Source organism: Anneissia japonica, unplaced genomic scaffold (assembly GCF_011630105.1).
Source record: "Anneissia japonica isolate Jap-2015-1 unplaced genomic scaffold, ASM1163010v1 scaffold8323_len89300_cov191, whole genome shotgun sequence".
NCBI lineage: Eukaryota > Metazoa > Echinodermata > Crinoidea > Comatulida > Comatulidae > Anneissia > Anneissia japonica.
In genome coordinates, this window is record NW_022710586.1 from 55,072 (window position 1) to 73,809 (window position 18,738).

Below are 18,738 nucleotides of genomic sequence, written 5' to 3' on the forward strand. Positions count from 1 at the left end.
TAACTTCTGCCAATACCATTCATATGATACCAGGTCTTCAACCGTCAAAAATTTTATTTATGAAAGCCACACTACGTTACTAAGGAGGTCATCTTTTATTTATAATGGGCCATACATATGGAACAATTTACCTTTTAAACTTAAATTAACACACACCTTAAAATCTCTTAAAAGAAAATATAAACAATCCCTAATAGATAAGTATGCATCCTAGTTATTCATTTTCCTCTATTAAATTAAATTGTGGAAAAATATTAAAAATACAATCCTCTTCATCTCATCTCATTTCATTTTATTCTTTTCTTCCTGATTATTACTTAATTTTTATTTGTTACACCCAGAAGCATTTTTTTCTACCTTTATTATCTACTTTATTTATTTTATTTTTTTCCTGTTTGTTTCCTTATTATTTTTTTTTTTTATCACTAGCCATTTACTAATTCAGTATATGTTTCTTTTTGGAGAATCAGACTTAAAGCCTTTCTGGCTTATTGTTTCCTCCACACACAATGAATATTCACTGTATCCATTAAACAGTATTTAAATTTATAGTGTTATCCATACTATGAAATTCTATCTTGATCATATTATTGTTATCTTTTAAAGTTAATGAATCAAAACAATTGAATTATTATAATAGGTTCTTATATCTTGTTCATTTATTATGTTCATTGTGTGAAACAAATAAACTGAAACTGAAACTGAAGCCCATCAGTAATATTTTATAACAATCCATGCTTTATTGTAATATTTACTATACATTTATTATTGTCATTAATTGTCAAACTGGCAATTTTATAAATGTGAGTTATTACATGAACATGTTTCTATAACCTTATTGTAATTGTGGATTGGAGCTTTAGCTTGTTGAGTAAGATGCCTGCTTTCCAGTCCTAGAGTCTTGGGTTCAAAGCCTGTCACTGCAGGATTTTTTTTCTAAAAAACTAAAAAACAACTCTACTCCTTAAACCTCATAAAAGAGACTTAGTTTACAAAGCATCATTCCATCCTGAAGTGGCAAGTGTACTTGCTGTTGGATGTCAAGGAAATACAACAAAATGATTGACTTTCATTGCTTTTTCTTTTAGATTCTTGCTGTTTGTATGTTTGCTACCACAGCAGGTTATGGTGATGAATTGCGGTATACCATCACCTGTAATAACACTGGTGGGCCACAAAATAAAAAGTTCAAAATCGCTTATCCTTTTGAGTAAGTACTACTGAACTTATACTCTGGTATTTAGTCCATTCCATAGTATTAAACAGTATTAGCTGCACATATTGAACTGACTTTAGTTTTAAGCCCAGTGTTTGCATTTTTTTACATCAACTAAGTATAAGTCATAGCATTAGCATTATTTCAAAAAGTACTTAGTGCTAACTAGGTGAGATACCAGTGAGCATGTGTATTTATACTTAAGTGCTTAGTAAATAGTAAGCGGCCAATGAGTATATGTCAATTTGTCTCCAAAATTGTGCTATCCTCTACCAAGTGCACCAACCTGTTTTTTTTGTTGTTTAAATTAGCAGCCAAGACAGTTTTGTCCACCTAAGTTTTGAATTAATACAGTCCGCCTTCAGATTCGAGACCACTTATCTGAAACTTGGTGTGGTCTTGGGGTCTGGTCTCAAATTAGAAATCTCTAAATAGAGACCACAGTCTAAGAGTGGTCTCTAAACAGCATAATTAGAGGGTAACCGAACCTGAAACTCTAAATGAAGACTGAAACTCGAAGTGGTTTCCAAAAGACAACATGAGACAACCATTTATTTGTTTCCAAGAAACTTATGTTTGCTGTTTAAATATGTTGTACCTACTTGTTTAAAACACATTGAAAAAAATATGAAAACATAAACAACCTTTTTAACTCATCATAAGTTTTTTTTCCAATCATATTTTTTAGGTTTCGTATGTTAAAGTCCCGGTTTGTTCCAATTATCATCTGTTTGTCTAAATGGTCTAATTATTACGGCAAAAAAAAAAAAAAAGACATACTCGGCTAGTGCATAGGGTTTTTTAGCTTGTTTTTATAAAACATGACATTCTTATACTTTATTTTTATTGTCATATCAGTAAGAATCAGTTACAGTAGAATTAGAATGAATTTATAGCAGTATTTTTCAATGCATATACAATTAAATTATCATATGAAATCAGCTAAAATATAATTAAAACAACAATTGTTTTATATGTTCCCAATATTATTTCATGGTGCAATTTTAGTGACCAAATATCTTTGAACTCTGAATATGAGCTTTCTATTGGTTTGATGTAACAAATAGAGTAACGATTTCCAATTAAGTGTGCATGTTATGGTATGGATTAGAATCCTACATGAATGTACACGAAAAACAAAGAAAAAGAAATCCCCATGGCTACGGGTAAAAAATTGGCAAGATTGGTTCAATATACAAAGTAACGCATGCATTAGGCCATGCCGATGGTCAATCAAAGGATTCAGTGGCGAAAATTCTGGTTTATTGCTCAAAAGGTCTCAAAATATTATAAAGTTAAATGAGTTTTTCTTTTTTTAATACTGCTCACAGTTGTAATACAATAAAAAAAAAATAAGGGTCCCCTTAACAGAGTTTAAGCTGGCAAAAAAATATTTAGCAATATGGCTAATTTGGTGTGAAAATAATTTGCCAAATAGAAGTTTGATTAGCAAAAATAAAATTTTGGCTAATTTTAAATTAAAATTTTTTTATTAAAATTTAGCTTTTATTAGGATTTGGTTAATGACAACTTAAACACTGCCTTAATAGGGGTTATTTGACTATTTGGCCAACACAGAAAGTGTCCCCATCCTCATAATAATGTCTCTTTGGGGTTGGCTGTAGCGTTAAAAGATCTATTTTTCCTCATTTCATCAAAAAGTGTCCCCTTAAGGTGTATCCCCTGAATAGGAATGTACCAAAGCAGGTGTTCTACTGTATTTCATATTTTTTCTGGGCACCCATATTAACAAAGTTTTCACAGCAGGACCTCTGGAACCCCCCTTGTAAAACCAACCACATTCTAATAGTGTGCCCCTCCACCCTTTCACGAAAAAAGGTGGATCACCCTTGAATCTTAGTGCTCTGTTAATTATGCCTTTATCACCTGGAAGGCCTAGATCTATCCATAGAGGTACTGTATATCTACATGGTCTGTCTGCCACAAATAAACTAAGAATTGACTATTGAAAGTTAATGTGAAATCTGTGTAATGCCTAGCATAAGCAAATGTAAGGGAGCACATACTTAAAAGACTTTTAACAATTCAAGTGATAGTACAACTCATCTAAAATACTTCAGGCCGAATTTGGCAAGGTCCGGAAGGTGTAAATTTAATTGTACCAGCACTACTGTATGTCATTTTAAACTCTACGGTATTCATATTTGTAGGCCCATTTCATAATGCATAGCATATTGCTTCCAGTGAATACATAACATGTGTTTATTTAATTGCATATGTTAATATTTCACAATACCTTGCACATTGTGTAAATATTAACAGTATGCAACCAAAACCAGGCACTGTTAGTTATTCATTCTACTATAATATATTCATTTTCCTCGCTCTTTATTTATTCATAGAAGAATAAACAACTTAATTCATCCATCTATTTATGGCACTGACTGATAGAAATTAAATTTTCAACAGTTTATCATTGTCACAGTAGACCTACATTTGCCTCTATTTGTCCATGGTGGGGCTGAGCAGGGTGTGAACTCTAGTCACCACTAATTTTAAATCTTGTGCCCGTCATTGTGCAGGAGGATGGGGGAGGGTGAGGCTCTACATCTTTGCCAGCTGCTATTTTTGGGTATCCAGGTGCCATATTTCCAATAGGCTCAATAACCATGCTAACTTTAAATCTTGTGAATGCATTTGAGGGTGAGGGGTAGTGGCTCTAGAGGTTGTCAACATTAATTTCCAGACATTTAGAGGTTGGGGGCTGGTGTGGATATGATCTCATACCCCACTAAATTTGAAATCCTATATCTGTATTAGGGGTAGCAGTCAGTTATAAATTCCTTTTCAAAAACCAGCTTGCACAAAAAGATACAAAGAGAATAATCTTAGAAACCTTAAGTTGTATGGATGAACTTATGAAAATATATCTGTAAATGTTGAAGTTCAATTTCTCCAAATTTTAGAATGTTTCTTGTTAAAAACTTAAATCTGTTTTATTTTATTTTCAAATGTGGTCTTCAATAGGAGGTATCTTGTCACTTGTTACTTCCATAATGTTGGTTTTGGTCTCGAATTAGAGGGTGAGGTCAGTGTTAAAAGATAGGGGGTTAGTGGGTACTTGGTAAGTGGTCTTGAATTAGAGGGGTCTTGGAATTAGAGGGTGAGCTCAGTGTTAAAAGATAGGGGGTCAGTGGGTACTTGGTAAGTGGTCTTGAATTAGAGGAGTCTTGGAATTAGAGGGTGAGCTCAGTGTTAAAAGATAGGGAGTTAGTGGGTACTTGGTAAGTGGTCTTGAATTAGAGGAGTCTTGGAATTAGAGGGTGATCTCAGTGTTAAAAGATAGGGGAGTTAGTGGGTACTTGGTAAGTGGTCTTGAATTAGAGGAGTCTTGGAATTAGAGGGTGAGCTCAGTGTTAAAAGATAGGGAGTTAGTGGGTATTTGTTAAGTGGTCTTGAATTAGAGGAGTCTTGGAATTAGAGGGTGAGCTCAGTGTTAAAAGATAGGGAGTTAGTGGGTATTTGTTAAGTGGTCTTGAATTGGATGAGTCTTGGAATTAGAGGGTCTGGAATTGGAGAGCGAACTGTATTTATTATCTCTACTCTATTTTCACACATAGATAACAACACCCATTTTCCATATTAATAATATCTGATTTTATGGATACAATGTATATTGTAATTCGTATTTGTCATATGTACAATATTTCTCCATGCCATCATACCTCACCTGTTTAGACTCAACAAAGTTCTTGTACCTGGAGGTTGTACAATGGGTGACTACTACCTTGGTGGTGATGCTTCTGGAGCTGCTAAGTTCTTCGTATGTATAGGTGTACTTGCCTTTCTCTATGTTATTGGTATCACCGCTTGGTATGTCTTTTTGGAACACAAGCATCTCAATTGGGATATGGTTCCAATGGCCGTAAGTTATTCAAATTGTTTTTTTATTGTTATTTTGAAACACTATTATCGTCATTCAGTTGTTATTCATCATCATTATCTGTAAGTACCATGTCATTCACAAAGAAAGTAGATATCAAGTTAAATTTTATTGTAATCCCAGCAATTATAGTGAAATAAATTTGATAAATTGGTATTGAAGAACAAATGCCATCTGATTGATGAACTGTAAATTCACAGATTATTGAGTTAATACACAATGCAGAAATTTTTTTAGAGGTTCAGCATGCAAAAGGAAAGCTAGAATGCATTCTAATTGTCAAGAGAAAACCTGATTTCCCACATTCGCTTTATGACTCTATGATTAAGCTAACTGACTGCTATATTCATCATTTTAATCGTAAACCACTACATTCGTAATCATTGTCATCATCATTGACATCATCATCACCACCAACACCAGAATGTTAAATTGTACCATTATCATCTCTTTGCCATATCGTCATGGCCATCATTGTGATCATTATCACCATCATTACCATCCACTGTGCTTGGTTTATTATCAATAAAACAGATCTACAGTAAAATAATCAGTATTTATGTAATGCCTAATGTTTAACAACCTTGAGGCACTTGCCGACTTAAGCCCCTCTCTCACCTAGGTTTATTTCACCTAAGAGTCGTGCGATTTCTACGAGTTAAAACTTGTGATCTTTGGAAAGGACCTATACGAGCTTATTACGTGTTAGCTACGAGTGAGGTACGACTTTATGGAGTTGGATTACGAGTTATGTACGAATTATGCCGAGCAGAGCACCGAGTTAACTACGAGATTATTAAGAGCTTAACAAGTTTGTACCGAATTAGATACGAGTTGGGTACGAGCCAACTCGGTGTGCTCGTACTTATTTATACTCGTTTTTGGGTGCTCGTATCAAACTCGTAGATGACAAAACCGCCGACGAGTATCCAGAGTAGTGTATGAGCTAGGTAGGAGTACCCCGAGTACTCTACGAGCTACCTACGAGTTCTTCGAGTTTACTACGCGATATCTACTCGTGGCGATAATTTTGAACATGTTCAAAATTAGCGCCACGAGTTCAGAGCTGCTACGAGTAGGTAAGAGTCCACTCCAAGCTTTCCGAATCGTCCTATGAGTTTTTGCCGAGTTAGCAACTCGGCATTCTCTTGTAACTCTTATGCTGAAAAAACCCCTAGGGGCTTTAATGTCAATTGTGGAGTTCCTCAGGGATCCACTCTTTTCCGATTCTGTTTCTGATTTATATTCTCTCTCTGAGTCAAGTAATTCAAAAACATTTCATTCAGTATCATGTTTATGCAGATGATACTCAACTGTACATTTCCTTTAAGCCCAGTTTAACTCATTTCTATGCAGCCAAATCCAAGATGGAAGCGTACAATATCAATGATATCCAAGTATGATTGGTCAAAAACTTGTTGTGTTCCATTTATTTCAGGTATATTTTATTCAGAAAAATACATACATATTAAATATAATTACATATAGAAACTCATTTTATAACACAATATGAAAATAGATACAAATTCACATTCGAAAACAGAAGCCCTTGGCAATAAAAATTGAATTGAAGGCAACTTGGATAAAATTACATTATGATAAAACTAGAAAAAATAGAAATAACATAGAAGTAACATTTAAAAAAAATCAATAAAATAGATGGCCGATATGACATCAAAAATCAACATACAACACAACAAACAGGATAGAAGAAGTTATTAAAACGACAAAATTACAATTTAAAGTTGAGATACTGGATTGCGGCTTCCGGCGCTCATCCAGTTGTTACACTCATCCAGCTGAAAAAACCAATTAATTCACGCAAAACATTCCACGTACCTGCTATCTTCAGATTGGTAACACTACTATTGTTCTGTCGTAACTTAGGTGTGGAACAGTATTTGACTAGTGTCCCTTGAAAAGCGTATTATTGGTACTTGCAAGTCAGTTGCATTTATGCACGGAATATCAAGAAGATCCGTCAATACTTAAATGAAGATACATCAAAGAAAGTCATTCATGCACTCATCACTTCAAAACTAGATTATTGTATAATGGTCTATTGTATGGGGTGCCGCAAAAGTCAGTTAGTAAGCTGCAGCTTAACATGGCAGCACGATTGGTTTCATGGGCTTCTTCATATCTTCATATCTTCATATATTTATACAAATCACTGAACTACCTATCTTTATATTTCTGAACTTTCAACTTTGCAATCTTCCACATTTATATGCAGTTTGAGATCAACTACCTCTGCATCCACTCTATTACTGTTCCCTCTACAGTAGTTGCACAAAGACTTTCGGTGGTAGTGCGTATTCAATTGCTGCTCCTAGACTTTGGAATGATTTCCCATGATCTAATTTAAAAGCATAGGCAATATATATAAACAAATTGATGAGTCTGCATGTCCAACAAATTTAGAGTATGCATCAATGTGATACATTCATATTATGGTCTAATTGTGTGATATTTGCCTTGAAGTTGCAAATTCGAATCCAGTTAAGACAGTGTTCTTTTCATCCAACTGAAAACAGAACTTGTTGTTGAAGGGCTATTTTTGATAAGATTGTAACATCTCATGTTCTATCTGAGCATTATTGTTATTATTTATTTGTATACATTTTGTTTAGAGAAACTTTTTTTTGACACAACTTAAAAAGTAACTTTGTTGAAGGGCTGTATACTTGATATGATTATTATGCAATTTTGTCAAGTTCTTGAGAGAAGAATTTAACTACTAAATACATCTTATAAAAACAATCAAATATATATGTATTTTTTGTTTCAGTTGTTCGGTTTCCTGAATGCTGTAGTGTGGGGTGGCAATTGTTGGTTTGTTTACAAAGAAACATCTCTTTTTGGTAACAAACGTGATGTTGATAATACTGAGGCAGAGAAAAACGTGGATGTGCCAACAAACACTATTTAATTACTCTGACTGCCAATAGCTAATATTCGCTTGGTATTCAATTGGTTTTTTTTTCCATTTTTCTCATTTCATTGACCTTGAGATGTCAAGTAAAAGCTAAATTTACTAACATCTAATTTTTTTGTATTATTATTCTATATACACTTAATTTTACATAATTTTTTGGATATTTATCTTTAGTAGAGGTAGATCAAGTTATCTCTGACTATATAGGGAGCTTGGCATACTCGGGGGATTGTGATAGAGGGGATAGTGAATCTAGCATTCATAAATACTTCAGACCTTGCACCATTTACATAAAGCAGTGTGATTTTTTTTTTCATCAGTATTACTCAGTTATGTGGGATTCTATAAATTCCTCCTTTATTTCACCTGCTTAAAAAAATTAAGGAATTAGAGTAAAGAAAGATTGGAGAGGGAGTGGAATTCCTCTTTCCTATAAATCTATCTTTCATTTTAATCCATTTGTTTCTTTTTGTACTTCACCATTCACTTAGTTTTATATAATTTAGATATTAACTTTGTACACAGAAATGTAGCATCATGATTCATGACAGATTTGGAAACACTGTAATATTAACAGTATTAAAATGAATATGAAATTTCTTGAAATGATTAAAACACAGCAGCGGACTAGTAATGTACAGAGTATATTTTGTTTAATTGAATAACTGACCAAATGAAGGCACTTTCAATATAAGATGATATTCAAGTGTTTGAGTGAATAGAACAAACTATTAGTTTTTTATTTCAATGATGTTCATTGGCTTTTGTACAATTTCTGTCTCGTTTACAAGTTTACACATGAAAACATACTTTTTCTCACTGCTGTTGTTGTTACCAGAACTTTAAACGGACGTGCAGGAAATTTTGTACACATAAACTAGAGGTGATTTCCAACAAACGTTCATGACCCTTTTTTTAAAGTTGAACCCCAGGGAGCCCAATACACTTACAAAACAAAACTGAGTTTCATCAAGGACTGTACATTACTGCAATTACCACTAATAAGACATGCATGGTGCGGTCGGTTAACGATGTGTTCTAAGAAACCAAAGGTCGTAAGTTGGAATCGCATCTTGATATTCAAATTTAAGACTGGTGAACGGTCACTCTTGTTACAAATTTTATCTAGTCATAAATCATCACAATGGTATGTAATAAATTGGTAGGAAAATATTAGACGATGAGTAAACTTGTCGCTGGTAATAGGACTATTTTTTATTGCCTGTGCCAAGTGTGAGTTTTCTTGTCCAAATTTTGCGCATGTTGTCATGTTTGGAGGGCGCCCATACATGCTATTTACTGACGGCAACAACAGCTCAACAAATATACATAAGTTATTTGCACATTTTGTCTAGTTGTATCTTCCCCTAACTCCCAGCAGTAAAGTCTGTTGTTCTATAATAATAATATGTAACAGTAAAGCAATACATTGTATGAGAATGTGTAGGCTATTCCATTCAAAACTAGCCCCATGGATCGTATACATACTACTTTATTCAGCATTGCATTCCCAGTATGCCAGATGTTTCTAAACAATTTCTTTTAATTTATCTCATAGTTAGTTATTGACATTTCAAATAAACACTCTTTTGATTTCTATGAATGATTTGGCATATTTTGATACTCTACTGGTACAGTATATAGTTGTAGTTGAGTTATAATTATGATAATCATAGGGTTTATATGATATGAAGTTTGCTTGTTAGTGTTAATTGTTTTCATATAAAGTATATAATGTGTGTTATGTTTTCATCATGTAGTAATTGTACCTCATTTCAATTTGAGCAGCATTTAGTCAAAAGTTTGTTGAACCCAAGTTTAAAATATAACTGTTTCATTATGTGAGGCAGGTAAAATATTGTTTTACCACAAGTATTCTGTCTAGTAGGTGCAATCCTAATTTGCAGTGCTTGTGTACATATCAAGAACCTATTGGTACCAAAAACTTGAGTAGACAGATGCAGAAAATATAAACACCTTTTGGTCTATTAGGCCTACTTCCATGGGTTCACCATACTTGACTACCGGTAAGCCATTGTAGAAAGGCATACTGTAGTAATGACCGATTAGATTACCTCTATGAACCATAAATATATCATTTTGAGTTTTATATATCAATACTAAGTCTTTAAATAACAGTACGCCCTCCAATTCGAGACCACCTTTGGGACTTGAACATTTGTGGTGGTCTCGGGGTTGGTCTCCAATTAGAGTGCTAGCTTTGTGTTAAAAGGTTGAAGATTGTTATTTGGGTCTTTGGAAAAGTGGTCTCAAATTCGAGGGGTCTTGAAATTAGAGGGGTCTTGAATTGGAGGATGCACTGTAATATTTCATGCTATATCTTTTTTAAATTACTGTATATTTTAAGTTTTCTTTTCATATGAAAGGTCATTCAATCAAACTTTTTCAATAACTTGCAACTCAGATTTTACTTAAGATTTTTTTAATACTGTAGATGCCAAACAATTTATAAATATTAAAAAAAATTACATAGGCAATGTATAAACAGGTAAATGAAAATGCGTAATCATAATGTAAGATATTGCTAATATTCATGACAATGTTTCAAACATTGAATGTTGTGTTGATTAAATATTTTTAATTGTTTTATGATTGTGATTTTTTTTTAACTTGTTATGAACGTGAGAACCATAATTGGATACAGTTTCAGTTACAAATCACTTGTAGGGCTGGATGTCTGTGCATTAGTGTTAGAATCCTGTTTAAATGAAATAAAATTACAGAAATACAGTGTACTTGTTGTTTATGTATCTGTCTCTAGAAAACACCTTTTGGGCCACTGCCAAATAGTTACCCAGCAGAGTGGCAAGTTGGGCAGACAGAGTAGCGAGTTACCCAGCAGAGTAGCGAGTTACCCAGCAAGTACCAAGTTATCCAGCAGAGTAGCAAGTTACCCTGTGTAAAAGAGAAAAGTGAGCCATCCTTTATTCTGTCAGGCTTTTTCACAACTGCATTCATAAGTCTGAAAATGTTTTGTTTCCCGAACTTCTGTAAATCAGGGTAATTACTTTGCATTAGGGAGCTTTTGATTTGTGGGACGACGTGACTCTACAAGGGGATCAATCCATTAGTGGGGACGAAAAGTGGGGAGGGGGACGAATTGCAAAAAAAGGAAGTCTTAGGCCTGCTTTGGCTGGGGGAAAGTGGGGGTCCAGGAGGCAAAGTCCCCAGAAGCTCGGGCGTCCATAGTATTTTAAAAGTCAAATATCTAATTAATTTTAAGAAATGCAAATAAAATTTACAGGGTACATCCAGAAATTCGAAATAGTGGGGGATGGGCAGGGAGGGACTTTTACAGATGGAGTGTAGACCACCTCAGCCCCACCATGGTTGAAAATTTATGATTATGGCACTTCTAGTTGGCCGGAAATGGCACTCTCAGACTTAAATTTAAATATAATTTTCTTTTTTCTCCAATTTAAATTTTGAAAAAAATTAGGGAGGTTGGGCCAGCTGGGCACCCATGAATCTGTCACTGAAATACTCATCTTAATTTTTTTCAATTTAACCTGGTAATCATAATCATGCCTGCTTATATATTTACATTAATAAAAATAATGATTTATTATCTACTAATAGGCTTGTGACATTTAAACTAATTCTACAGTTTCTTTGATTGTACAGAACTTTTTAAATCAATCAAAAGTGTTAGGATCCCCTACTTCGAAAAGTGGGGGACATGCCCCCCTGTCACACTGATCGACGCCCATGTGACTCTAAAACATGTTCACTCACTCGTGTGACCATATTACGTTCTCTGTAATGTAGATTTGGTCAAACTGCGTCCTGAATTCACATAACGAGGAGAACTTGAAGTTCTCGCATGCGCAGATGAAATATTAATGACGTCATTATGTTCTAGATTTTACCGTGTCGTGGAATTGAAAGCTCCTTATTCTCTTTGGCACATAATCAACCTGCATGTTATATCCAGTGGCATAACTAGGTTTTAGCTGGTTCAGCTCTAATTCTAGGGTTCATTGCCAACCATCACTCACCCCACATATTTTGGTTCTTAAAATGGTACAACAGGGCTAATGATAAATATTCATAACAGCAGGGATACTAATAAATATTCATGATTGACGGTCTACAAGCAAGTATGGGTTTATCAATAAATAGAATAAATCAAAATAAAACAAAATCTAGTTGCAAAAAAGGGTACAGCAAAGTCAACCCTAGATTTTCCATATTTTTAGTTGGTTGGCTGGCTGGATCTGACCAATGAGGCATGTCAACAGGATTTTGGTTTTCTACCAGTCACAGTGGACACCACACAATCTTAGCTTGGGTAACACTGTTTTTCATGAGTTCATTGTTAGGATAATATTTAATTTACAATTACAGTATGATTTATTTCCAGAAAATTCATCATAAAAATGTTGCCTGAAACTAATCATGCCTTACCATAATAAGAATATCGTAGACCCCTACCAATTCCACGTTGTCATTTATCAGCCTTTGATCTCTTCAATTATCCATTATTATTTATATTATGACATTTTTAAGGTTTTTAATTATTAAATTTCCCTTTTTATTGCATTTTATTGTTGTTATATATTTTATGAACCTTATCAGTCTTTGTAGTATGTAATATGATTTAATTTATAATTTAAAACTTTAATTGTAAATAGTAATATCACTTCTGAATTGTAAATAATATTTAAGGATAATCTGAATTGTAAATAATAATTAGAATGATGGGTATTACCATGCACAGTAAAATAAAATTAAGTACCTGTATATCTAGACTAGGGCCTTGGCCTACACATACGTACGGAGCCAGCCTGTAATAGAAGCTTATTTATAACCAGATCTTACAGAGGATTTCTTCGAACTTGGGACCCCTGTTGGGTGCAGCATTTAATTATGGTAGGGTGAGCTATAGGCCCTATTCCTATCTAATAAAACAAAGTAGCATTTAAAAAATATTAAATTTATTTTACTTGAAGTAGGCACTCTCTACCACCACACCTTCTCCAATTTGAATACCAGGAGTATTTTGAATTTACCAGTGCTAGGCTATATCAGGGAACAGTGAAATTTCATTGTTCCCTGGCTATATATATACAAGGAGGTTAAAATTTTTAACCTCGATATATACAGGTAGTATGGAATATTCCAGAAGGCGTAATTTTATTTTAAATAAATTACAAGTACAGTAGTACCATATCAGCCTTGGTATCACAGAACAGTACACCTACTATCATATACTGTAGTTATATAACAGCCGTACATACAGTACAATGGAGCTACAATACTTTAGCTTCTTCGTACACACACTGCAAGCAAAATACAGTATTCCAGTAGTAGCATAGTTTTATCATTAATTTACTGTATTACTTTACTGACAGACTGACTGTACTTGAAAACTAGCACACGCCCTCTTTAGGCTGTATGTCGAGGTACGTGTAAATGACCGTAAATTATCGGATAGATTTGAAGTTTGTTTTAATCAATTTGGATAATAATGGTATAATTAAATGTATTCGAAATTAAAAATATATCTTTACCAATTGTTGATTACTGGATTTAAAACAGTTTTGTTGAGTGACTAACTAAGCAGAACGCTATTTTGTATTCAGTATACAATTCTGGAGATCATCCGGGTGCGCGCAGCGGGCTGTTGCTCAGTTCAAAATGGCGGTCTACATGTGAGTATGATTTTGTTAATTTGTTCTATGATTCCAACGCTTTTACGTTATTAAATTAACACATACGTATACTTAATATGAGGATAATAAAGACAAATATCATATCCATTAATGTACGGTTGTGCAATGGTATTCTTTATGTATTTATATGATCTTAAGGCATGTTCATTCGCAATCCAATTTTGTTCGAGAAAAAGTGTCGTTTTTTCCAATGGAGGCGATGCCAGACCTTTTTATGTTCTTGGTTGTCTGTGAGTTATTGCAACGTTTTCATTCAGTTGACCGTTTACATTTCCAACTATAACTAGTAATGTGACAAGTGGCAGTAAGCTTATATGTTATTCCAACACAATCATAAAAAAAGTCGGGTCATTATCAACCTTGCCTTAGCCTAGGCCTAGCTACAGTAGGTAGGGGCCTAGGCCTGGCCTACCTAGACGGCTTGGCTAGGCCTGGCAGTGAGTGATACTGGTAGTAAAAAGTTTCTGGTAGGCCCTAACAAAAGGCCTTAGGTAGAATGTCTATATTATTAGAATTAGTCCTCGTAATCGAGCCGAGTTTGGGAGTGATATTGATAAGAAAAAGAGAACAGATTTAATTTTTTCAGTCTAGGAATTAAGATGGAGCCATACTGTAAAGTTTTTTAATTGCGAGCATGATAATATCTCAAAAACCAGGTCAAATTTGTGCGGAAAATCACAGGGAAAATTGGTGTGCGGATTTGTAAAAACTGCATAAATAAATACATTATTTATACATTAAGATTACTGTAGGACAAAGCCTAATTTTCAGCAAGATCTGCACAGAAACCAGCCCTTATTTTAATTGACGGATTATACCTCAAAAATGTGCGTAGAATTGTAATTGCTGCATAATACATTGGTTATTTATTAGGATTAGTTCAAAAATCTAATTTTCGACACAATAAAAATATGCCCAAAAGAGAAAGTCTTATTAACCTTGTTGTTTACACCAAATAAATCCAGTTTAATTTCATATTTAAAATACACATAATAAATGGTTTTTGATTGTAATTAATTACACATTTGATGATATTTTATTTGAAAATATCTGAACACGTATACATGTATAGGCCTATGTTATAAAAAAAACAAAGAAACCAGATCTAAGGTCAGAATAGTCCCATCCAATACTTCCATTGGATCAGATGTAAAACAAATGCAGCTATGTTTTTAGTTTTAACAAAGAGTGCAATAAAGAGTTTTGCTCCCATGTCAAGACTTAGGCCTACCTAGCTTTGTACTTTGACTAATGCCTATGCCTACCCACACCACACTGAGATGCTATGAAAATTTGAACATTCTGAATTAGGAATTTTCTCAATTATAAACTCTGTTCGGACGGAGGGGTGTACACGTAATTGGGAGATGTTACTCTACATCCAACTTGAGGGTAAGTTCAATGGGAAAAAATTAATTTTCTGTGACCGTCCCAATATTAAAAAAAATTCTTTCTGTTTGCACTGTCTCTTAGTCACGTTCCTCCATCATTTATTATTTATTCTTTCTTTATACTATAGCAGTCCATCACGTATGTAAAACACAGGAGAGCACTAAATTGCTCTCCTCGGATTACTAAGGAGAGTAATTGCTCTACTTGAAAATTTCACAGCTTTGAATAGACACCCCCTACCCCAGGGGTGGATCCAGGTTTCCGAAGTAGAGGGGCGCGCGATCGAGAGACAACGCTACCCTAAAGGGATTCAGCATGCCCCGGGAATTTTGTTTTCTAGACGCCCGGAAATAACTTCTGAGGCATTTTTAGGCGATCAGTAATCGGGGGGGGGGGGGGGTTGTGTGCGCGTGGAGGAAACAAGTCTCCCCCTCTCAAATCCTTCCCTGCCTTCCACTTAAATAAACTCTCACTCCAGAGCCTCATTTGGAATAAACCCCTCTCGAAGTACTGTAATGCCTATTTTAGTCTCCAAACATTTTGGAAGTTTTTATCTATTTTGAAACATTGACATATTTGCAAACATTAAAATAAAGAAATTTCAAATTTTTATCAGCCAATTATTAAACAACAAACAACTGGAAATACTTGTATTCTCCAGGAAAACTCTCATCAAAACAATGTATTGCCAAGGGAAATCCCCATTTTTTTGCGTAGACATCTGTATATTTTATGCGTTAAATTTCTGACCGTATGAGTTTCAACAATCATTTTAGTTTATTCAAATTTAAATATTAATTTAATATACTAGAATATAGTGAGCATAATTATTTATCTATTATTCAATCAATAATAAAAGCCGATATTGACTCAAAATATTCTAGGCCTAATTAGCTATTATTACTACTCACGACCTGCTACTCTAGCGAATCACGCAACAACATCGATCACGCATAAACAGAACCCAGAACCATGTGATACAAAGTTCACGCATGGGCAGATAACGTTTGCCATTCTACATTTAATTACAGTAAAAGCAAGTATCACAACTTCAAAATTTGATAGATTTTGATTGATTCAAAATACAATTTTTGTCATTAATTCCTGGTAAATCAAGGAGCGTGGTTAGTTGCTCTCCTTAAAGCGTGTTCAGGAACGCGGAGGATCGTGGTCGCTCTCGCTCTCCTTAAAAATGATGGGCTGCTGTAGGCACTTTCAGTGCTATTACACTGATTTTCAAAGTGGTGCAGTTTAAACATGAAAATATAAAGAATTGTTTAACAGAAAAATTAAAAGAACCTTATACATTATGTTCATTTTTCTTGTTTCCCACCTTTTAATCTCAAGACATAAGCATGTGGACCAAATGACCAGGGAAAACAATGCGCTTTGTAACCTAAATGAATAGACTAATACCAAATAACAAATAACAAATACCAACAAGCTCCTTCTAACCTCTCTTACCTAATTGTTCCTTTGCCTTTCAGATTCAGAATTGAATCATTTTAATGTATATTTTATCTATACTATGGATGGAACTAATGTTTTTATAAAATTTCAATTAATTAAAAGTGTACTCTCTGCTATTTTCATATTCAATGAATAAACATGAATCTAAAGCTGTTTTTCCTTAGCCTTAAATTTTATGTTGTTGAGGGCATGTTTACATTTTCAACAGTAATGTAAAGATGAATGTCTTCCCTAAAGCTATTATGTGACAAGGTATCGCCATTGAAATTATTTCCCTAAAAAATTCTTATTCAAAGTTGTTTTTTTCCACAGATGATGGTAATACATTTTAGGTAATCAATATGAAGATTGACAAAACTAAAATCAAGAAAACATTATCAGATGTGGTAAGTAACTTCTTCAATCAACTTCTACTGAATTACAATATTATTTTACTGTGTTTCAATACACATCAAAGTTAATTAATCAAAGTGAGATCTGAAATGACAAAAAATATATGCAGGATATGATGACATCATAATATCATTAATATTGTTATTGCACTGTCAGTTGTTTTATTGGACTGCTTCCTGAATTATTTGTTTTTATATGACTTGCCTTTGACAATAAATATTATCTGTATATGATAGCTACAGTGTAATGTTAAGTTATTCAAATATTTTGAAGTATTAAACAAATATATTTGGTAAGACGATTCCTGATCTCAAAAATGATTTTAAATGAGGATCCAATTTTTGCCAACCTATTGATGGTGACTGCCAATAGTTTACATTTAATCAATCAGAATATCTATCTAGTATTAGTAGTATCTTATGAAAATAAGTTTTAAAAAAATTAAAAAGAAAATGATTTGCACAATGAAAGCCATAATTTGAGTTGTGGTGGGTGTCCACTAGTGAGCCAGTGGCTAGTGCCAGGGAATGGCAAGTGCACCTAACCCCCCATAAACCAAATTCCCCTTGCATGATCCTGGTGCTGTCTCTTATACACATCTAGATGTGTATAAGAGACAGCAGTAAAAGCAAGTATCACAACTTCAAAATTTGATAGATTTTGATTATGGACAAAGATTCAAAATACAATTTTTGTCATTAATTTAATTTCTAATGTGTTACAATAAGTCTCATCTCATTATGTTACATTCTTGATTTAGTACAATAGTAATATAGAAATTTTGTAGGTTACAGATTTTAAAAATTATGTATGCTCAATGTACTATTAATGATTATTAGAATTATTTGTTTGTCATTCAGACACACAGTTGTTTGTAGAATAAGCTCTTTTATAGCTTTATCAACCTTTCCAATCTATCAATTACTAATTAGGTTAATCTTGCCTTCCTTTTAACATAGTGACTGCTGTGTGGAAGTGCGTAATTCTTTCCCCTTTGCCAATCTAGTTACGAGTTGCCTTGTAAGACACTTTATGAACTCCTAAACAAAGACAATTTATATCTGGTTCAAGTACCATCTTTTAAATCATTGATTCTGTTTTTCTCTACCACTAATACCACTTTGGGTTTTTTCTCTAGCTTCTTCTGTTTCAACATTCTACATTAGTTAACCACAGCTTCACTGTGTGTGAGCGTATAAGCCAGTTGTATGAGAGAAAGCGTCTGGGGGTTAGATTTGCACCTATACCATATAGGTTTCTGGTGTAATGTTATGATACTCGCCTTATAGCGAGAGGCTGCAGATTCAAATCCAGCTATACTTTTTTTCATGCAACTAAAATAAGTAACTTTTGGTTGAAGCGCTTTGCTTGATACGATTATAACATCTTTAGTTATTTGAGCACTGTTATAATGTATTTATCTAATTTATATAAAATTCCAACTGCACTTTAAAGTAACGCTTGGTACTTTTTATTCATCTTCTTTGTGGCGTTTATAGTAGTGTCTAATTATTCCATCTTCTCCACAGCCGACTGATTGCAAGTGTCTGATTGATAAGCTTAAGACATGTGAAAACTTGTCACAAGAACTCCAACAAATCAAGTCTTGGAATTATGGCAAGGTATAGTACAGACACAAATTATCGCTTCATATCTGCGCAATAAAACAATATTGAAATATAGTTTACCAGCTTTCAACACGTAAGCAATGTTGCAATTTACTAATAAA

At 33.8% G+C, this 18,738-nt stretch overlaps 2 protein-coding genes across 2 annotated transcripts in view; both read left to right on the forward strand.

Moving 5' to 3' along the window:
* LOC117107007 (synaptophysin-like) overlaps positions 1-5,798 on the forward strand; it is a 13,532-nt gene extending 7,734 nt beyond the window's left edge. Inside the window, exons 3-4 of the mRNA XM_033248523.1 lie at positions 1,089-1,210; positions 4,916-5,798. Of these exons, the coding sequence (XP_033104414.1) occupies positions 1,089-1,210; positions 4,916-5,186 (393 nt within the window). The 3' untranslated portion in view covers positions 5,187-5,798. The remainder of the gene's footprint in view (positions 1-1,088; positions 1,211-4,915) is intronic.
* Positions 5,799-13,480: 7,682 nt separating this feature from the next.
* LOC117107011 (E3 ubiquitin-protein ligase HUWE1-like) overlaps positions 13,481-18,738 on the forward strand; it is a gene marked incomplete at its 3' end in the record, with an annotated part of 20,274 nt that continues 15,016 nt past the window's right edge. Inside the window, 3 exon segments of the mRNA XM_033248527.1 lie at positions 13,481-13,733; positions 16,929-17,002; positions 18,539-18,631. Of these exon segments, the coding sequence (XP_033104418.1) occupies positions 16,958-17,002; positions 18,539-18,631 (138 nt within the window).